General features: G+C 38.9%; 1 protein-coding gene across 4 annotated transcripts in view; it reads right to left on the minus strand.

The window, feature by feature from the left end:
* The window catches only part of rbm26 (RNA binding motif protein 26), a 157,795-nt gene that overhangs the window by 43,756 nt on the left and 90,599 nt on the right, over positions 1 to 23,440 (minus strand). For all 4 annotated transcript variants that reach the window (XM_063048504.1, XM_063048503.1, XM_063048501.1 and 1 more), the window contains 7 exons: positions 21,241 to 21,400; positions 13,617 to 13,781; positions 12,202 to 12,342; positions 7,610 to 7,684; positions 7,302 to 7,418; positions 5,542 to 5,616; positions 79 to 246 (listed from right to left, as the gene is read on the minus strand). In XM_063048504.1, coding sequence (XP_062904574.1) covers positions 79 to 246; positions 5,542 to 5,616; positions 7,302 to 7,418; positions 7,610 to 7,684; positions 12,202 to 12,342; positions 13,617 to 13,781; positions 21,241 to 21,400 — 901 coding nt within the window. The remainder of the gene's footprint in view (positions 1 to 78; positions 247 to 5,541; positions 5,617 to 7,301; positions 7,419 to 7,609; positions 7,685 to 12,201; positions 12,343 to 13,616; positions 13,782 to 21,240; positions 21,401 to 23,440) is intronic.

The following is a 23,440-nucleotide window of genomic DNA, read 5'->3' on the forward strand; positions in this document are numbered from 1 at the left end:
TCGCTGTAATGATTGTACGTTCTAGTATCAATTGTTTGGTGACAATAAAGTATGAAGTATAAAGATTAAATATCATACCTGAGCTTTGGTTTTAATTGTTTTAGGAAGACTCGTGCTTGTTCCACTTGCTTTCAGTTCATCTTGTAGCTTGGTGATAGTCTTAGTCAACGTCTGCAATGTTTTCATGATCTCTGCTTTATCTTCCAATTTCATTTTTTTGTTTTTTTCAAGCTTTGATATCAAGATCTAAATATGGATTCAGAATGTCAGAGTGACAAAAAAGTCTGAGCACAATTTTCTCAGACATAAACAACATTTTTGCTAATTAAGCAAGACTTGTGTGTATTCATTCAAGGTTTTGAAAAAAATCAATGCACAACTTTAATTGCATGACACAAGCAGAAATACAGCCAAAAACAACTGTGCTGAACCACTTTGCTGCAATAGTAATAGATAGGTAAATGGAGAAAACTGGAAAATCCAGAAACTGAGTACAGCAGAATCCCATCAACAATGCGATGTCTTTCAGAAGTTGCTACAGAGAATAAAAAAAATCACTGCATGCTCTAAAGGACTAAAATGCTCATCTACCACCAATGACTTTCTTCGTGATTAGTTACCAGTTGAATTGGAATAGGACTGTTCTTTTACATCTACATCAATGGTCGATTAAAGGTGAAAATTACAGCTTAACTAAGACATTTCAGATTGATATGAAGATCTGAAGGTGTTACAACTACAGATGAAACAAAATGATTGCAAGCGTAAATTACTCATAAAATGCAAGTATAAATGGAGATCAGTATAATGTAAATATTTCTTTTCTTCAAATAAAAGAACATAATTAAATTCTTAAATTACAATGGTCTGTGAAAAGAGATACATTTAAACTAAACATCTGTCAATACTGTAAGACCACAGCACATAAGAGCAGAATCAGACCATTCTCCTGCCTTCTCTCCGCAACCTTTCAAGCCCTGACTCATCAAGAATCTTTCAACCTCCACCTCAAGTACACTCGATGACTTGGCTCCACAGCCGCATGTGGCAACAAGGTCCACAGCTTCATCACCTGTCAGCTGAAGAAATTTCTCCTCATCCTAGTTCTAAATGGATGACCCCCTATTCTGAGGTAGTGCCATTTGGCCCTAGACTCCTCCACTATAGGAAACATTCTCTCCACATCCACTCTATTGAGGCCTTCTAATATTTGATAGGTTTCAATGAGATTCCCCCCTCAATCTTCGGAATTCCAGTGAGTACAAGACAACAGCCATCAAAGAGCTTCATATGATAAGCCTTTCATTCCTGAGATCATTTTTATGAACCTCCTTTGAACCATCTCCAATGTCAGCACATTCATTTTTAGATAAGGGGATCAAAACTGCTCAAAGTACTTCAAGTGAGGCCTCGCCAGTGCCTTAAAAAGCCTCAGCATTACATTCTTGTTTTTGTATTGTGGTCCTCTTGAAATGAGTAACATTATGTTTGCCTTCCTCACCACTGACTCAACCTGCAAGTTATCCTTTCGGGAATCCTACACGACGACGCCAAAGTCCCTTTGCACCTTGGATTTTTGACTCAATCCCCCCGTTTCGAAAATATCCTATTCTTCTGTTCCTTCTACCAAAGTGCAAGACATGCACTTCCTGACACTGTATTCCATCTGAAACTTCTTTGTAGATTCTCTGTATCTGTCTAGGTCCTTCTGCAGCCTGCTTACTTCCTCAACACTACCTGCCCCTCCACTTACCTTTATATTATCTGCAAACTTGGCCACAAAAGTATTAATTTAATCGTTCAATTAATTGACAGTTGGTATGCAAAAGTTTGGGCACTCCTGGTCAAAATTTCTGTTACTGTGAATAGCTAAGCGAGTAAAAGATGACCTGATTTCCAAAAGGCATAAAGTTAAAGATGACACATTTCTTTAATATTTTAAGATTACTTTTTTATTTCATCTTTTACAGTTTCAAAATAACAAAAATGGAAAATGGCCCGAAGCAAAAGTTTGGGCACCCTGCATGGTTAGTAATTAGTAACACCCCCTTTGGCAAGTATCACAGCTTGTAAACGCTTTCTGTAGCCAGCTAAGAGTCCTTCAATTCTTGTTTGGAGGATTTTCGCCCATTCTTCCTTGCAAAAGGCTTCTAGTTCTGTGAGATTCTTGGGCCGTCTTGCATGCACTGCTCTTTTGAGGTCTATCCACAGATTTCCAATGAAGTTTAGGTCTGGGGACGGTGAGGGCCATGGCAAAACCTTCCGCTTGCGCCTCTTGAGGTAGTCCATTGTGGATTTTGAGGTGTGTTTAGGATCATTATCCTGTTGTAGAAGCCATCCTCTTTTCATCTTAAGCTTGCACTTTTTTACAGCTGGTGTAATGTTTGCTTCCAGAATTTGCTGGTATTTAATTGAATTAATTCTTCCCTCTACCAGTGAAATGCTCCCCATGCCACTGGTTGTAACACAAGCCCAAAGCACGATCAATCCATCCCCGTGCTTAACAGTTGGAGAGGGGTTCTTTTCATGAAGTTCTGCACCCTTTTTTCCTCCAAGCATACCTTTGCTCATTGCAGTCAAAAAGTTCTATTTTAACTTCAACAGTCCACAGGACTTGTTTCCAAAATGCATCAAGCTTATTTAGATGTTGCTTTACAAACTTCTGACGCTGAATTTTGTGGTGACGACACAGGCAAGGTTTTCTTCCGATGACCCATGAAGGGTCATATTTGTGCAGGTGTCGCTGCACAGTAGAACAGTGCACCACTATTCCAGAGTATGCTATATCTTCTTGGAGGTCTTTTGCAGTCAAACAGGGGTTTTGATTTGCCTTTCTAGCAATCCTACGAGCAGTTTTCTTGGTCTTCCACACCTCAAATTGACCTCCACCATTCCTGTTAACTGCCATTTCTTAATTACATTACGAACTGAGGAAACGGCTACCTGAAAACGCTTTGCTATCTTCTTCTAGCCTACTCCTGTTTTGTGGGCATCATTTATTTTAATTTTCAGAGTGCTAGGCAGCTGCTTAGAGGAGCCCATGGCTGCTGATTGTTGGGACAAGGTTTGAAGAGTCAGGGTACTTATGAAGCTTTGAAATTTGCATCACCTGGCATTTCCTAACAATGACTGTGAACAAGCCATAGCCCTAACAAGCTAATTAAGGTCTGAGACCTTGGTGAAAGCTATCTGAGAGCTCAAATCTCTTGGGGTGCCCAAACTTTTGCATGGTGCTCCTTTCCTTTTTTTCCACTCTAAAATTGTACAAAAAAAATACACTAATCTTGCTTAAAATGTTGAAAAGAGTGTTACATCTTTAACTTTATGACTTTTGGAGATCAGTTCATCTTCTACACACTTAACTATTCACAGTAACAGAAATTTTGACCGGGGTGTCCAAACTTTTGCATGCACTGTACATACAAAGTAAAAAGATGTTGTCCCAGTACTGGCCCTGTGGAACACCACTAGTCACTGGCAGCCAATAAGAAAAGGCTCTCTTTATTCCCACTCTTTGCCACCTGTCAAACAGCTAATGCTCTGTCCATGTTAGTATCTTTCCTGTAATACAATAGGCTCTTGCCTTGCTAAGCAATCTCATATGCAGCGCCTTGTCAAATGCCTTCTGAAAGTCCAAGTACACAACATCCACTAATTGATTCTCCTTTGAATATAATGCTTCTTATTTCTTCAAAGAATTCCAACAGATCTGTCAGGCAAGATTTTCCCTTGAGGAAACCATGGTCCTTTTTACCATGTGCCTCCAAGTACCCAGAAACCTCATCCTTAACAATCCACTCCAACATCTTCTCAACCACTGATGTTAGACTAACAAGGCCTAAAATTTCGTTTCTTCTACCTCCCTCCTCTCTTGAATAATGGAGTGCCATTTGCAATTTTCAGTCTTCTGGAACCATGCCAGAATCTAGTGATTCTTAAAAGATCATTCCTAATGCCTCCACAATTTCTTCAGCTACTTCTTTCAGAACCCTGGGGTGTAGTCCATCTGGTCCAGATGACTTATCTATTTTCAGATCTTTCGTTTCCGAAACAACTTTGCTCCAATAATAGCAACTGCAATCACTTCTGTCCTCTGACACACTCGAATTTCTGGCATACTGTTAGTGTCTTCCACAGTGAAGTGTGATGCAAAATATTTATTCAGTTCACCTGCCATTTCCTGGTACCCCATTACTATTTCTCCAGTGCTATTTTCCAGTGCCTCTTTTACTCTTCATATATCTGAAAAAACTTTTCCAATCCTCTTTGATATTATTAGTTAGCTTACCTTCATATTTCACGTTCTCTCTTCATATGGCTGTTTTAGTTCCTTCTGTTGGTTTTTAAAAGCTTCTCACTCTTTTAACTTCCCACAGCTTTATTATATGCCCTCTCTTTAACTATTATGTTAAGCTTTGACTTCTCTTGTCAGCCATGGTTGCGTCATCCTGCCTTTAGAATACTTTGTTACGTACCCATCCTGTGCCTTCCGAATTTCTTTCAGAAATTCCAGCCATGGCTGTTCTGCCATCATCCCTGCTGGTGTCCCCTTCCATTCAACTTTGACAAGCTCCCCTCTCATGCCTCTAATTCCCTTTATTCCACTGTAATACTGATATATTTGACTTTAGCTTCTTCCTCTCATATCACAGGGTGAATTCTATCATACTATGATTACTGCCTCCTAAGGGTTCCTTTACCCTAAACTCCCACAACAAATCTGGCTCATTCCAGAACACCCAATCCAGAATAACTGATGCTTCAGTGGACTCAACCACAAGCTGCTCTAAAAAGCAATCGTATAAGCATTCTACAAATTCTCTGTCTTGGGACCCAAACTCAGCACCAATCTGATTTTCCCCAATCTACCTGCATATTGAAATCCCCCATGACTATTGCAACATTGCTCATTTAATATGCATCTTCTATCTCCTGTTGCAATTTGTAGCCCACATCCTGGATACTGTTCAGATGCCGATATCAGGGTCTTTTTAGCCTTGCACTTCCTTAACTCTACCCACAAGGACTCTACATCTTCTGTCCTATGGCACCTCATTCTAAAGATTTGATTTTTTTTTTAAACTAAAAGAGCCATACCACCTCACCTCCTCTGCCTACCTGCCTGTTCTTTCGATATAATATGCATCCTTAGATGTTAAGCTCCCAAGTATAAACTTCTTTCAGTTTTGATTCGGCGCTGCCTACATCACACCTGCCAATCTTTAACTGCACCACATTATCCACCTTCTTCTGTATACTGTGACATTTAATAATACCTTCAGTCCTGTATTCGTCATTCTTTTTGACTTTTCCCGTTACGCAAGTCATCCCACTGACTGCAGTTTTGCTCGATCATCTGCCGGTCCTTCCTGATGGTCTCACTAAACACTGCCTCTGCTCGTATACCAACTGCCCCATTCTCAGCCCTTTCACTTGGTTTCCCATCCTCTGTCAACAGTAAGCGTCTCACAAACAATAATGCACAAATTACGATGAGAACAAATCAGAAGGAAATACTTTGATCTAACAAAAACTAAATACCTTCTGGGTATCTATATGTTTTGCCAAAATTTCATGTTTCTTTTTTCTTACATCTTGTTGAAGTCGAAGTGTATCCTGTAAAATAATAAACATGCGAGAATCCTGGTCAAATAGAATACAGGAAAGTCCAAAAGGATTTAAAAAAAAACTGGGGAAAAATACAAACGTTAGTTAATTTTCACCTGTTTTTTTTTGCGGAAGAAATGTATTCACGTAATATTAGGTTAGCAAAAAATGACTAGCAAGATTGAGCATTATTTATTTTGTTCTGGATTATATGAAAACAGCAGTGGTAAAGGAGAAAATTACAATCTACTCAAGTGAACGGCATTCAAGATCTGTTTTATTTACACAAGTAATTTCTTGATCAATAATATTCCTTGCCATTTCCTGTGCATTTTAAAGACACACATTACTGGTAAACTCAATGTTTAAACATTCGTCTCCTGTTCACTACCATAACTTTTAATACAGGTCAACCCTCACTAATCCGGCACCACTGGGACCTGAAGAGTGCTGGATTAGTGAAAATGCCGAATTACAGATGGATCACATTAAGCATAATCAGTGCTGGATTATCGAAGGAACCGGATTACAGGTAGTCAGATTAGTGAAGGTCCCCTGTATAATTTCCTAATTTACCACGGCCAACTCACATTCATGTCCTTATACAGTATTTGACTTATTCAAATTTAAGATCCTGGATTCTAACTGAATTAAATAATTTTTTTAAAAAAACATAAAACAATCATATTGTGTCGATATTCACCAAAACATCAATTAACTCTACCTCATGACACAATATTACATCTAAAATAACTGTTCTTTCAATATAATGATCTAGAAAGTCAAGAAAAAACAAAGTGTGTGTTTTTTCTCAGTATTGATGAAGCGCCTTTTACCTGTAATATGAACTTCCCATTCAACAGATACTGTCTGACATGCTGTGTATCTAAACCAGAAAACCATCTTTTATACATTCCATGAATTTACCCTCCATACAATTGATGTTCCTTAAGTTTACCAAATCTAAATATATGTCCCCATTTTTCTTGTATTTATCCTTCCGTTTTTCAACTACCATTCTGCCTTTCTACTGCATTCATACTGTTATCCACTATACTGCCTCCTTTTCCCACTTCATCCATCTATTCTAAAAGTATCCGAATGATTCAAATCCCAATCTTGGTTACATTGGAACCACTGCTTTGTAATAGCAATTAATACCAACCCATCTATTTTTATTGTGACCTTAAATTGTCTATCTAAAGCATGCCATGTGCTTTGCAGGTAGAAGTTTCCATTTTGAACTTAAGTATTTTTTCCTGCATTCATTACAATGGAGGTACTAAATATTTCTAACTTCATCTACATATTTTCTTCCTGATAGATGCTTGATATTATTAACCATTTTGCTACCAGCACTACTGATCTGACCATTTCTTGAAACTATTAAAATTTTTGCTCACTAGAATCCTCACCTTGCTATCTTTTGACATTTAATAGCTAAACAAAAGTGCAACAGCACCAGAGAACTCAAATCAATGACAGAAAAAAAATCAAAGGATTTCACAACAATTATGTTGAACTCAAGTTAATGGAGGTTAATTTGCTTAAAACCTAAAACAATCCACATGTTTGCTATTGAATTCATATAATCAAACTTTAATTTCCAATCCAGAAAAACTCACTAGACAGATGAGTATGATTAATTTTATGGACACGTTACAGAATGCACAATTATCATAAACTCAACAAACCTGTTTCTTTTTTGGTGCCTCTGTAGAGTCTGATGAAACAGTACCTAATTTTTGTACTGCCTTTAGGGCAGCAGGATTGTAGACTGTTTTTGTAAGACCTGTTGTAGTTGACAATACCTGCAGCACAAAAATATTTTTTTTTAACTGTAAAAAGATTGTGGTCAAGATCATACAGAGGGTTTTATAAGAAGTTTTAACTTCAAATGTCATGTCAGATGCAATCCTAAATATATTTTGTGCTCAAAGACTGAAAATGGAATGAATCTTGGACGCCAGTGCACAACTAGAATTAACTGAATGAACTGTACCTTTTCAGTCGGAGCTGGTTCTGTGCGTTTAGTTGCAAATCCCAATCGATCTTTAATAGACAACTTATTTGCATTCTGAATAAAAAATAAAGCAATTAATTAGTGACATATTCCTTCATGTTTTTCACCATACCACATCTACTCACAGGCTGATTTCATCATTCAACAATAAAATCACTCATGGACACTTCAATTTTTAAGGTCTACTACCTGTTTAGTTCTCATTACAAGGCATTAAATTAGTTCCTTAAGATGAGCTATACAATGCGTTACATTTTACTGGGGCATTTACAATTTATATTTTTGGCTCCGATACTGAATTGCAGCAATGTCGTTAAGGTACAGGAGGAAGGGAAATAAAACAGCTTAAAATAAAATGAGTAAGAAAAATCAAAGGGGTTAGTTCCCCTCTATTACTCTGGACAAAACACATTCACTTTTATCTTTTGTCCATGAAAACTGAGATCAAAAACTACCATTATATCAAGGATCATTGAGAGAGAAAATAATAATTCCCTCACAATAATAAAGATTACATTTAGTCTTTAAGGCCCAAATCATTAAACTATTTTACCACTGGCTGAAGGTTGAAAAAAATGCAAGACTCAACCATAAACTGGGTTTTCAACAGGATTTTTGAACCAAGGCACATGTACATCATATCTTTATGGAGAGAAATTTCCTCCCTCTTACAAACTGGATTCTTTCAAGTAACAAATTATTTTTCCCCCAGTAGGAATGATTTTATGCTTCAAAATATCTGCATGTTATCAAAATCTGAAATTTTGCAGACACAATAGTTTTAGTCTTCATGATCTGACAATGGAGTTAAGTTTATATCTGAAATTAACTACGATACTTGCTGCTTAATGTGGACTTATACATTCTTCAAATTCTCCAGAGCTAACAAGTCTCAAGGCTACACTGCTTGAATAAATCAGTAAAAAAAGTATTAAAATATTTAGTTCCACATTATTGACAGGGCAAAATATTCTCAACTATTTGCAATACAATAGCAATAAATCCCCAGCATTTTGAATTCAGACAGATTTTAAGTAAACAAGAAAGCAAAAAATTTCACAAACAAGAGAAAATCTGCAGTTGCCAGGTATCCAAGCTACACGCACACAAAATGCAGGAGGGACTCAGCAGGCTAGGCAGCATCCATGGGTAAAAAGAGTACAGTCAACATTTCGGACCAAGGCCCTTCATAAGGACGGAGCAAAAACATGACAAGTAGAGTTAAAAGGTTGGGGCGGGGGGGGGGGAGAAACGCACGGTGATAGGTGAAAATGAGAGGGGAGGGTGTGAAGTAAAGAGCTGGAAAGTAGATTGGTGAAAGAGATACAGGGCTGCAGAAGAGGAAATGTAATAGGAGAGAACAGAAGGCCATGGAAGAAAGAAAAGAGGGTGGGTGTGGGACACTAGAGAAGTGATGGGCAGACAAGGAGATAAGGTGAGAGAGGGAAAAGGAGATGGAGAATGGTGGGGTGGGCGCGTATTACCAGAAGTTTGAGAAATCGGTGTTCAAGCCATCAGGTTGGATGCTATCCAGACGGAATAAAAGGACCCCTCCTCCAACCTGAGTGTGGCCTCTTTGCAACAGTTACAGAAGACCATGTACTGACATATCAGAACGGGAATGGGAGTGGAATTAAGATGGGTTGCTATTGGGAGATCCCACTTTTTTCAGGCAGTGCTCAGCGAAGCGGTCTTCCAATCTATGTCAGGAGGCCACACCAGGAGCACCAGACAGAAGTATATGACCCCAACAGACGCACAGGTAAAGCGTTGCCTCACCTAGAATGACTGTTTTTGGCTCTGAATGGTAGAGAGGTGGTATAGGGGCAGGTGTTGCACTTGTTCCATTTGCAAGGAGGGAAATCACCGGGGAGAAACAAATGGAAAAGGCTTCATGTAGGAAGTGATCTCTGCAGAAGGCAGAAAGTGGTGGGGTGGGGGGGCAGGGTAAGGGAAAGATATGCTTGGTGGTGGGATCCCATTGGAGCTGGTGGAAGTTGCGGAGAATAATGTACTCAGCGTGGAGGCTGGTGGCTGGTGGGGTGGTAAGTGAGTACAAGAGGAACCCTAACCCTAGTAGGGTAGTGGGAAGATGGGGTGAGAGCAGATGTGTATGAAATGGAAGAGATGCAGTTGAGGGCAGCGTTGATGGTGGAGGAAGGTAACCCTTTTCTTTGAAGGAGAAATTGAGAAAAGGGGATGGCATTTCTACAAGTAACGGGGTGGGAAGAGGTATAGTCCAGGTAGCTGTGAGAGTCTGTGGGTTTATAATAGATATCAGTAGATAAACTGTCTCCAGAGAGATAAAAAAAAAGGGGGGGGGGAAGGGTAGTGTCAAAAATGAACCAGGTAAATTTGAGGGTAGGGTGGAAGTTGGAGGCAAAGTGGATGAAGTCGACAAACTCTGCATGAGTGCAGGAAGTGGTACCAATGCAGTTGTTGATGTAGCGTAGGAAAAGTATGGAGCAGCAACCAGAGTAGGCTTGGAACATAAGACTGTTCCACGGAGCCAACGAAAAGGCAGACATGGTTGGGACCCGTGCGACCGCCCATGGCTATACATTTTATTTGAAGGAAGTGGGAGGAGCCCAAGGAGAAATTATTAGGAGTGAGGACAAGTTCCGCTAGACAGATGAGAAAAGATTCATTGCAAAAGTCTGATGATTACTGGTGTGGGAGAAGCATTAACAAAGATTATAGCAAATGTCAAAGTAATGCAAAAATTCTTTTGAATAACATGGAAAACATTTTGGTAATGACAACATCTACTAATTAGCTGTAGATATGAAGAAAGAGGATATGTGGGAGCTTTTGGAAAGCATCAAGTTGGATAAGTCACTGGGACCGGACCAGATGTATCCCAGGCTACTGTGGGAGGTGAGGGAGGAGATTGCTGAGCCTCTGGCGATGATCTTTGCGTCATCAATGGGGACGGGAGAGGTTCCGGAGGATTGGAGGGTTGCAGATGTTGTTCCTTTATTCAAGAAAGGGAGTAGAGATAGCCCAGGAAATTATAGACCAGTAAGTCTTATTTCAGTGGTTGATAAATTAATGGAGAAGATCCTGAGAGGCAAGATTTATGAACATTTGAAGAGGTATAATATGATTAGGAATAGTCAACATGGCTTTGTCAAGGGCAGGTTGTGCCTTATGAGCCTGATTGAATTTTTTGAGTTTGTGACTAAACACATTGATGAAGGAAGAGTAGTAGATGTAATGCATATGGATCTCGGCAAGGCATTTGATAAGGTACCCCATGCAAGACTTATTGAGAAAGTAAGGAGGCATGGGATCCAAGGGGCATTGCTTTGTGGATCCAGAACTAGCTTGCCCACAGAAGGCAACGAGTGGTTGTAGACGGGTCATATTCTGCAAGGAGGTCGGTGACCAGTGGTGTGCCTCAGGGATCTGTTCTGGGACCCTTACTCTTCATGATTTTTATAATTGACCTGGATGAGGAAGTGGAGGGATGGGTTAGTAAGTTTGCTGATGACACAAAGGTTGGGGGTGTTGTGGATAGTGTGGAGGGCTGTCAGAGGTTACAGCAGGACATTGATAGGATGCAAAACTAGGCTGAGAAGTGGCAGATGGAGTTCAATCCAGATAAGTGTGAAGTGGTTCATTTTGGTAGGTCAAATATGTTGGCAGAATATAGTACTAATGGCAAGATTCTTGGCAGTGTGGAGGATCACAGGGATCTTGGGGTCCGAGTCCATAGGACGTTCAAAGCAGCTGCGCATGTTGACCCTGTGGTTAGGAAAGTATACGGTGTATTGGCCTTCATAGATCGTGGAATTGAATTTAGGAGCCGAGAGGTAATATCACAGCTATATAGGACCCTGGTCAGACCCCACTTGGAGTACTGTGCTCAGTTCTGGTCGCCTCACTACAGGAAGGATGTGTAAACCATAGGAAAGGTGCAGAGGAGAATTACAAGCCTGTTCCCTGGATTGGAGAGCATCCCTTCTGAAAAGAGGTTGAGTGAACTCGGCCTTTTCTCCTTGGAGCAACGGAGGATGGGAGGTGATAGAGGTGTATAAGATTATGCGAGGCATTGACTGTGTGGATAGTCAGAGGCTTCTTCCCAGGGCTGAAATGGCTGCCACAAAAGGGCACAGGTTTAAGGTGGTAGAGAGTCAGTACAGAGGAGATGTCAGGGGTAAGTTTTTTTTTATTAACACAGAGTGGTGAGTATGTGGAATGGGCTGCCGGCAACGGTGGTGGAGGCGGATACCATAGGGTCTTTGAAAAGACTTTTGGATAAGTACATGGACCTTAGAAAAATAGAGGGTTATGGGTAACCCTAGTAATTTCTAAGGTAGGGACATGTTCGGCACAACTTTGCTGTAGGTTTTCTATGTTTCTATGAGAGCAAAACCACAGAGGTGAGTCTCAGCAAACTAGACTTTTACTGTGTGAAGAATTTACCTAATATTTAAAGGGGATATGAGAAAGGAAATTGTTCAGAGAAATAATTATATAAAATCTGTGGCATCTAAACAACCAGAGTAGAATGCACAGGAAAGGACAAAAAAAAAGGATTAAAATAACTTTTTCCTCACAGTACACACCTGAATGCTGGCTATGGGAATGACCTGAGTTTGTGTAGGTTCCATATTTCCTTCTGGTAGAGGACCCAATCTGTCCTTTACTGATTGTTTGATAACTGCAAAAGAGGACTGTTTAACTGGCTGCTGTAGTCCACAAGCCACCTTGAAGGAGAAACGGTGAAAAAAACTTTGAAAATAAACACAATGCAACTTGCTTCGTTTAATAACAACTAATCAGCAGCAAAAGGCTCACATTTCGTGCTTTGAAATATTAGTGTAGATTTATGGCCCTTGTGTCTGGTTAGCAGTCAGTATTCAATATTAACAGAAGCAAGCCAAAATGTGCTGAATTTGTAACAATACTTCATTTCTCACTTAGTTGATTGCAAGCTTTTGTCAACACAAAGAATGTTGACATGATGAACATTATCTGTGTGTTGCATTTATCAAGAACTCCTGTGATCATATTTCACTCTAGAAAGACAATATTTCAATGACAAATGCTAATGAATGCTATTCTTTAACCTGTACAGAGTTGAGAAAGGAATCCAAACCTGAATAACATGATTTAGATCTTAAGACTGAAAAACAAAGTCTATCACGAATATAAGGTTCATCACCACATTGTCTTTCACTCAAAACATTAAAGTTGATCACTTTGAGCTGGTGGTAGTCTTATGGGCAGATCAGCAAAGGTCATATTGAATGGCAGTTAGGCTTGAGAGGCCAAGTGCCCTAATCCTAATCCTGTTTTCTTATGTTCTAATCTGAGCAAGGAAACACTGATGAAGACTACAGAAATTCCAGACTGTTGACCAATATTGGTATCTGTGTTCTATATGGGCTATATTTTTTGTTGTCTGATCAACATGATTTTACTTTGAAATATGAACCCTTCGGTGCTGAAATATATTTTGTTAATGCCTATTATCATCAATTCGCTTAACCCTTCAAATTTAGGATTTATCTATCAGAGGCAAAAGTGCAAAATACAAGTTTTCTTCGAAGAAAACAGCAATTTTCATAGAACAGGTCAAAATCTGTGGACAGATACAGATGATAGAGGAGGAAAGGGACAGTTTAAAAAGTCCCACTCTGAGTGGTTGAAAACCTAACACTATCTCATCCTTGCCACATTTCTGCACTGCAATCTTAAAAAAGTTGTGATCACAGGAAGTGGCCATTTAGCTAATCACAGTCACTATTAGTGCAACCTAAAACAACTTCGCTGTCATTTTTCTATAAACTATGTCTCAACTGATTTCAAAAGTTTATTGGTCATGAAGAAATTCAATATTGCATATGCAGTAGTTCTACATTTTCAGACAAAACCATATCAACACTTATTATAGGCATTCAAAAAGTAAAGTATTGAAATCTGTACTACTTCACTTCTGACAACCCGTATTTTGCAGAAGGGTAATTATAATTACTACCTGTTGATTTGAAGTTGTCTTTTGCTGAGAATTGCTTTCCCGATGCCAATATACCTTGATGAATCGATTATTAAGCACTGCCTCTGTACTCGAGATTGCCCTCTTTGCTTCTTCAGGCAACGCAAATTGAATAAGGGCACCCTCTAAATCGCCTTGATAAGCAACCTTAGAAAAGTCAATCAATAGATTTAAGCAAAACTTCAATCTACTCATGAATCAAAATATAGCAAAATAAAAATCAACTTTCCAGAACAATAACAGCAGGCTTTCATAATCAAACTATTCAAGAAGGTAACTGGCCTGCATATGGCACATCAACTAATTGGATTTTCTTTCATTCATTTTGAAGAGGTAGGGAAAGATGACACACAATATTTCACAATTACTGAAATACTTAACCACCATTTTTTTTTCCATTCAAGAATAGAAATTTCAATTTAATGCAAACAAGCATGAGGTGTTCCACTTTGGTAGGACCAACCAGGGTAAGTCTTACACAGTGAATGGAAGGGCACTAGAACTGAGGGATCTGGAAATATACAACCACAATTAATTGAAAGTGGTGTCACAGGTAGATGAGGTTGTAAAGAAAGCTTTTGGAACATTGGCCTTCATAAATCACGTTGAAGCTGTAAAAGATGTCGATGAGGCCTAATTTGGAGTAATGTCATTTGGTCATTAATCTACAGGAAAGATCGAATAAGATGGAAAGAGTACACAGAAAATTTGAAGGATGTTGCCAGGACTGAAGGACCTGAGATACAAGAAAAGATCGAATAGGTTTGAATTTCATTTCCTAGAAGCTAGAAGATTGACGGGAGATTTGATAGATGTATACAAAATTATGAGGGGCATGAGGGGTAAACGCAAGCAGGCTTTTTCCACTGAGGTTGAGTGAGACTACAAGAAGAGGTTATGAGTTAAGAGTGAAAGGTGAAATGTTACAGGGGAACATCTTCACTCAGAGGATGATGAGAGTGTGGAATGAGCTGCTAGCACAAGTGGTTGATTTTATTTCTATTTCCATGTTTAAGAAAAATTTGGATAGGTACATGGATGGGAGGGATATGGAGGGCTATGGTCCAGGTGCAGGTAAATGGGACTAGGCCAGTTAAATGGCTTGGCACAGATTAGATGAGCCAAAGGGCCTATTTCTGTGCTGTAGTTTACTATGACTCCATGACTAACTGGACCTTAAAGCATACATAAAACACAGGGCAAAGTGACTGATGCGACGCGGTATACACCACTGTTCTTATTCTTAATACATCGTGTATAGATGCAGGAAAATCAACAGAATAGGACTGATGGGAATGTACTGAGAACCAGTAGAGACCTTCTATATTGTAAACAAATAAATATATAATAGCCTAGTATGCCATTCACCTCATTAATGCTGTGGGAACCCCGTCAATTTATAATCTTTTGAATCTATGAGTGACACAGTAGTGCAGCTATTAACCTGGTTTCAATTCTGACCTCTTCAGTTGTCTGTGAGGAAGTTGCACATTCTCTTTAAGACCGTGGATTTTCCTCTGGGTACTCCAGTTTCCAATCTCATTTCAAAATGTGACAGTTAACAGGTTAAACTAACTGATGTAAATAGCCAACAACAAACAACAGGAATTCTGCAGATGCTGGAAATTCAAGCAACACACATCAAAGTTGCTGGTGAACGCAGCAGGCCAGGAGGCATCTCTAGGAAGAGGTACAGTCGACGTTTCAGGCCAAGACCCTTCGTCAGGACTAACCAGTTAGTCCTGACGAAGGGGCTCAGCCTGAAACGTCGACTGTTCCTCTTCCTAGAGATGCTGCCTGGCCTGCTGCAGTCACCAGCAACTTTGATGTGTGTTGATGTAAACAGCCATGTCTGTTTCGGTGGAAGTCATACCTATGGGTTGGAATGGTGGAGTTTACGGGCAGCACAGTAGCACAGTGGTTAGCACAAAGCTTTACAGGACCAGTGACCCAGGTTCAATTCCTGCCGCTGACTGTACGGAGTTTGTACATTCTCCCCATGACCGTGCGGGTTTCCTCCAGGTGCTCTGGTTTCCTCCCATTGTCCAAAGACGTACAGGTTGGTAGGTTAATTGGTCATTGTAAATTGTCCCATGGTTATTTTAGGATTAAATCAGGGGATTGCTGGGCAGTGTGGCTCAAAGGGCCGAAACGGCTTATTCTGTGCTGTATCTCAGTAAATAAATAAATGATAGAGATGTTGAGAGAATTTTAAATGAGATATGCAAATGAACATCTGCCAGCATGGACTGACAGTCAGTATGCCTTACTATATAAATATAATTCTTAATGTTGTGTAGCAACTTTGACTTTTAAAAAGTATAATTATACTACTCTCACCAATTTAATCTATCTTAAAGATCAGAACCTTGAAGCCCATTTCAAAATCAATACTAATGATATTGAATTAAGTTACTACTGACTGGAACAGCAAAGAGAAACTTTATTAGTTTGTATTATACTGTATGCCTGTTTTTAACAGCACCTTATGTAAAGAAATAAATGCCAGATATATTAAGCATTGGTTAATTATCAAGAATAGTTTTGACATTAGATGCACAAAATCATGAGGGGCATACATAAGGGAAGTCTAAAACTAAAGGGCATGGATTTAAGATGAGAAGGAAAAAATTAAATGGGAAAGTGAAGAGCAACTTTTTCCAAAGAGACGATGGTAGGTATAACATGTTGCTACAAGAGGTAAAGTTGTAGAGATGAGTACAATTACAACAGTTAAAAGACTTTTGGACAGGTAAATGGAGGGGAAAGGTTAACAAGCTAAATGCAAGCCAATGAGCCTAGACCAGATAGACAACTTCCTCAGCATGGATGAGCTGGGCTAAAGGTGCAGAATGTTTTTGTGACAACTATGACATAGTACTGTTCAAAAGTCTTAGGCACAAGTAAAACAAAATCTGTAAAGCAAGATGCTTTCAAAAGTAATGGAACGAAAAGTTCCTAAACATCCAAAAATTTACTATAAAGAGCAGTAAACAGTAAAAAAAAACACAGCAAATCAAATCAATATTTGGTGTGACCATCAAATCAATATTTGGCGTGGCCTTTAAAAATGCATCAATTCTCTTAGGTGTACTGTACTGCACTTTTATAAGAAAATTGGCTGGTAGGTTGTTCCAAGCATCTTGGAGAACTTGCCACAATTCTTCTGCTGTCTCGCTTGCTTCTGTCTCTTCAGGTAATCCCACACAGCCTTGACAACAGGGTTCTGTGGAGGCCATACCAGCTGTTGCAGAACTCTTTGTTCTCCTTTTCACTGAACAAAGTCCTTTATGACCTTTGCTGTGTGTTTGGGGTCATTATCCTGCTGCAGAATTAGGTTGAGGGCAATCAGCCACCTCCCTGACAGTATTGCGTAATGGACGAGAATTTGCTTGTAGTTCTCAGAATTTAGGATCCCATTAATTCTGACTAGATCATCAATTCTATTTGCAGAAATGCAGCCCCAAACCTGCAGGAAACCTCCACTGTTGGCTGCAGACTCTCATCCAGAAAGTGCTCTCTAACTCACCTACAAAGTGCCTCCTATTTGAGCCAAAGATTTCAAATTTTGACTTGCCAGTCAAGTGCACTTGCTGCCATTGTTCAGCACCTCAGTTTTGCGTTTTTGTGCACACAGTCTGTTGGCTTTGTTTCCACTTCGGATGCAAGGCTTTCTGGCAGAAACTCTTTCATGAAAACCACTTCGGAGATGACCTCTCTGGACTGTAGAGGCATGTACTTGGATACCAGTGGTTTCTGTGAGTTCAGAGCTGATGCAGTACCGGAATTCTTCTAATTTAGAAGGGACATCAATTTGATGCATCTCTCATCTGCTGCACTCAGATTCTAGGCCCAACAACTGCATTTCTGGTCCTCAACCTTGCCCGTTTCTTTGTGTTTCTTCAGAAGAGCATGGACAGCACATCTTGAAACTTCTGTCTGTCACTGAATTTCTGCTTGGGAGACCTTGCAGATGCAGTGTGACCAACCTGTGGATTGTTGCTATCCTCACTCTTACCATAGTGTAAGAATTGATGATTTGAAGGTTAAACTGTCACTCACATCTGCCACATCCTAACCTTTTAGTTTCATTGTCCTTCACCCAGTTTGATTCTTCTACACACGTTTCTGTTTCAATTCATCAGTTTAGTTCATTCAACTCATTATGTCATTGACCATTAGCATTCTGGTTTGTTATCTTTCTTTAATCATGCACTTGTTATCTTTCTTTAATCATGCACTGGGCTATATATCTACAAAGTAATCAAATTATTATTTGAAAAGAGGTCTAATTACTTTAACATTTAATTTTCTGGAAAATTAATTTTTGGAAATCTAAAATTTGCTTTTTTCTACTGACACATTAATGCAGAAGACAAAAAATAAACATCTAAAACAATTTATATTTATATAAAAATTATATGAAAAATCTAGGATGCCTCAGACTTTTGCATAGTACTGTAGATTATATAGTGGCACGAAAGGCAAAAAACAGTTCTGTCTATGTAGTTCATACAATACACTTAAAGTTTTTCTGGAAGTAGTTTACAATTGAAGATGGATGAAAATTGCAGTAATAACGTGAAAAAAAGTTCAAGAATTATTTCTACGAAATTACGCAGTTGTAGATATGGAAAATAATATGGTATCTGTTGAAGATGATTGAAAGGTTGTTTTTTTTTTGTACAAATTATCTTGAATCAACCATATTTCTTTCCTCAAATAAATAAACCATATCCAGAAATGGTCATCTTGACTATAAGCATAGGTTGAAGCACTCTGGTCCAGCAACTCCCACGGTGCAACACATTTTGAATCTTAGCTATATAATTACACCTAAAAAATAATTCCAAGAAATAACTAAGATTTAAAAACAGCTAAAATCTGCACTAATCCGCTTGGATTAGAGGACAGGTACGAAAGGAGAGGATGGACAAACTTGGGTTGTTTTCTGTGTAGTGGTGGCAGCTGAGGGGAGAGCTAATGGAGGTCTGTAAAATTATGAGAAGCATAGATTAACAGCCAGTATCCTTTTCCCAAGGTTGAAATGCCAATGACCAGAGGGCATGCATTTAAGGTGAGAGGATAAGTTCAAAGGAGATGTGTAGGGTAAATTAACTTTTTTTTTAAAATAAAAAAGAGGTGGAAGAGACAAATATGAGAGGTGTTCAAGGAGTTTTTGAATGTGTAGGAAATGAAAGGATATGGCCAGAAGGGATTCGTTCAATTGTGCATTTGATTACTAACTTCTTAATTCGGCACAACATTGTTGGCTGAAAGCACTATTCCTATGCTGTACTGTTTTATGTTCTGAAGTTTAGTTAACTAATGTACTAGTCTAACTTTTGTGATCTCAGATTACAGTTTAACTCAGAAACTTTGGGTTCCAGACAGTTCTCAAAAACCTTGAGAGATCCAGGAACTGTAAAGAACAGTGATGATCAGGAGTAAGTTCTGTGGCTTGGTACAATTCAGGACCAAAGGGTTCCAGATTAGAGTTTCAACCTGTAGTTCTTTCCATGCAAACTGATTGCACAGTACAACTATAACCCACAGTGGGGCCCAGAATGAAACAGTCTGCATTATTAAACTGCATTCTTTAAGGCGGGGGGGGTGGGGGGGACCTTGAGTAGCAAAGTTTAATGAAGTGGGAAAGTAAACAAAGTACCTCCACAAGAGATTCTGCAGGTGCTGGAAATCCACAGAAACACACATAAAAATGGAGGAACTCAGCATGTAAGGTACAATCAATGGTGGGGAATAAACAGTTAATATTTTGGCCGAGACCCTAAGTCATGAAGGTCTCGGGCCCGAAACGTCAACTGTTTATTCTCCTCCAAAGCTGCTACGTGACTTGCTGAGTTACGTTCCTCCAGCATTTTGTATCTACACAAGTAATTATGATACAGAAAATAGGTTACAACTCAACATGCTATTTCTCACTTAGTCTGTATTTTACAATTAATATACTTTGGGGAAATCATTTTACTCATTTCTATGAAACAAAGATTGATTTAAGTTCAGACTAAATTATGGAAAAAACATGTTTTAAAAATTTAGATTCAGATTTGGTCATTGCTGACTAAACATGTTGAAATCTAATGTTGTCTGAGCCTTGAAGCTATTACTAAGATACATGTAACCACTACTTTATAAAATATTATTAAAACAGAAAGATCAGAAAACATTGATGCAAAATGTGTATAGAGGCAAAGAATGGGCTGTTGGGAGATGAAACCAACTCAAACACTGGTCATGTTTCTGTTGCTACAATGCAGTAGGGCATTGGCAAAGTGAAAGTATTGTTTGTTACACTCTTAAAATACTTCTTTCTCAGAAACTTTTTTTAGATCAAGGGAAAACACATTTAAATAACAGGTTAAAAGACAGTTAACAATAACATGACAGAAAATGTAAAAAAAATGCAAAACTTAACCCAATTTCTGCAAGATTTAAGTGATTCCTTGTTGGCAGTAGGTAATCAATGAACAATATTGGCTGTGCATTGAAGTTTATAAACAGATAGCTGTTCCAAGTAATTATCAGCCATTTATCTTAACATTTGCACTGGAGCAGATTTTAAGAACCTCAAATTGAGAAAAAAAATAACAAATTGAGAAAAAAAATAACAAATTTAGATGTACAATATATATATTTAATAGCACAAGAGCACTTCTCAAAATGGACCATGTGAAGATCAACAAATCTCAGAATCCTTTGAGGATACATAGCAAATTGCAGTGCTAATGTGAAGTGACCCAGGAAAGCCTCGACAAGTAGGAAATTGATCAATGATTACTAAGCACTAATTGTTTAGAAGAGAGAAAGCAGAAGTGGGACTTCTGATGCTAAGATTTTGCACAGATGCTGTTCATGATTAGTGATTTTCCTCGAGGTTCAGCTCTAACTTCCAAATTCAATGAAAGCATAGGTGTAAAGAAAGATTTCCGATATAGAGTCAAATTTCAAAGGATTCAAGTTTTAGATCGAAATAGGTTGTTTTGGATCATATTAGGTGCTATACAATTTCACTCAATTAGACAGAGAAAGTTGTAGAACAGGTGTGGTCACACAATTTTTTTTAAATGCCAATTTCCAAAATGACTGTAATTCAGCATGCTCTTCTTATTGCTACCATCAAGGTGGTGGTAAGGAGCCTGAAGACCCTTGCTCAAATGTTTCAGGAAGTTCTTCAGCCCCTCCACCATCAGATTTTCTGAATAGAAAACCCTCAAACACTACTTCACTTTTTTTCTTCTCTTTTTCACTACTTAATTTTTATACACACATTTATTAATATACTTTATAGGTATTTTCTGATATATTGCTATGTATTGCTGATGCAAAACAAGTTTCATGATATATGCTTGTGATATTTAACCTGATCCTGATGCATTTTTTAAAAATCCCAATTTTGCCAGCAACCATTGAGCAAATTATAATTGAGTTCATTCACAGTACATTCCCAATTTTGCATAACAATTAACCAAGGTCTCCACAATGGATTGCAATTTAATAGGCACTGTCATACTTGAAAGATTCTGGATGAAGATAGAAACAGACTTGGCAGTGAAGCCTTTTACAACTTTTTTTCTTGCATCCCTACCTGAAGATTTACGATTGTTCCAAATTTGCTGAAGTGTTCATTGAGCTTGCTGATATTATTTAATTCCTGTGGAACCTTCCGAAGCTCCAGCTTGGTGTTCTCGATTCCATACTGTGGTTTCTTTTGAAACCCTTGGTTATTTGCTTTGTTGAAATTTGGCCTGTTGAAGCAGTAATATCAGGTTAATCTATATACTCCCATATTACCAGGATAAAAGTCATTGTTCACTTTATATGAATTTCAACTGAAGGTCAAGATATACTAAATGAAAAGCTTAATAGTTTTGTCAATTAGCATTATGTATTTTGACATTCAGACTGTTTAAAATTGAATGCATGCATACATGGGTTACCATCTCAGAATCTGATTTCCAAAGTCTTATGATGCACCACCAGATCTTGTTTTTCTTTCATAAACAGATAGAAAAAAAAGCGGATTTCACAGCGACACTTCATCAGATCTCTTCCTAAAATACATTCAGTTTGCAAAAAATACCTCAGCCCATCCCTACTGCCCTCAGCAATGCAGTGACGTTATATTCTTGTACCATATCAGCTTTTTCTGGTGAAGATACTCCCACTATAGAGCTGGGTAGAAAGTTCTATATTTGAGGCCCAGTCATAAAGGAATGCAAATATATTTCAAAGGCAGTAGAGTCTACAACCTGGAGTGGACATCCAGGTTTTGATGCTCCAGTGCACCTGTAGCATTAATACTCCATAGGGTAAAGGAGAAAATGAGCTTCACAGAAAATTTAGCAACTCACTGCAAAGCATTTTGTCAGTGGTAGTGTAGTGGTAAAATCATTGCTTAAGGTGACAAATGGGATGCTTTGTCCTAGACGGCATCAAACTTTTTGAATACTGGTGGAGGAACTAAATTGGGAACTTGAACAGTGTGTACAGACAGCAGAAAGGTAATGGAAATTCACTTGCTGCTGCAACCTCCAGTCTGACTGGCAGCTATAGTATTTATATGAGTAGAGTGGTAAATGGTCAGTGATGAACCTCTGGCTATTAATGGTGGAGGTGAGCAAAGTTATTGAACGTGAAACAAAGGAAATTAGTTTCTCTCATACTGGTGACTGCCTTTGACTGGTACAAATGGCACTTTTCACTCATCAACCCTCAGACTAAAATTTAACTAAGTCTTGCTGTATGCTAGCATGGCCACTTAATTATATAACAGCATGAGAATTAGGAGCAGTGATTGGCCAACTGGTCCTGCAGTTATACTCATTTATTCGAGGTCATTCCTGTCTTGATGTCCCTTGATTCCCTCAACGTCCTGAAATCTATCAATGTCTATTTTGAAATATCTCAACAGCAGTGCCCTCATAGCTCTCCAGAGTAAGGAATGCATAGAATTCACCATCACCTGGGAGAAGCCATTATCTTAAATGACCTACATTTATTCTAAGACCTTGGCCCCTGGTTTGGACTGTTTAGTCAAGGAAACATCATCCTGCATCCAGCCTGTTGGGACCTATAGACCATAAGACAAAGGAGCAGAAGTTGGCCATTCGGCCCATCGAGTCTGCTCCACCATTTTATCATGAGCTGATCCATTCTCCTATTTAGTCCCACTCCCCCGCCTTCTCACCATAACCTTTGATGCCCTGGCTACTCAGATACCTATCAATCTCTGGCTTAAATACACCCAATGACTTGGCCTCCACTGCTGCCCGTGGCAACAAATTCCATAGATTCACCATCCACTGAATAAAAAAAATTCTTTGCATCTCTGTTCTGAATGGGCGCCCTTCAATCCTTAAGTCATGCCCTCTCGTACTAGACTCCCCCATCATGGGAAACAACTTTCCCATATCCACTCTATCCATGCCTTTCAACATTCGAAATGTTTCTATGAGGCCTCCCCTCATTCTTCTAAACTCCAAGGAATACAGTTCAAGAGCGGACAAACGTTCCTCATATGTCAACCCTCTCATTCCCAGAATCATTCTAGTGAATCTTCTCTGTACCCTCTCCAACGTCAGCACATCCTTTCTTAAATAAGGAGACCAAAACTGCCCACAGTACTCCAAGTGAGGTCTCACCAGCGCCTTATAGTGTCTCAACATCACATCCCTGCTCCTATACGCTATTCCTCTAGAAATAAATGGCAACATTGCATTCGTCTTCTTCACCACCGACTCAACCTGGAGGTTAACCTTAAGGGTATCCTGTACGAGGACTCCCAA

Source organism: Mobula hypostoma, chromosome 5 (assembly GCF_963921235.1).
Source record: "Mobula hypostoma chromosome 5, sMobHyp1.1, whole genome shotgun sequence".
Classification (NCBI taxonomy): domain Eukaryota; kingdom Metazoa; phylum Chordata; class Chondrichthyes; order Myliobatiformes; family Myliobatidae; genus Mobula; species Mobula hypostoma.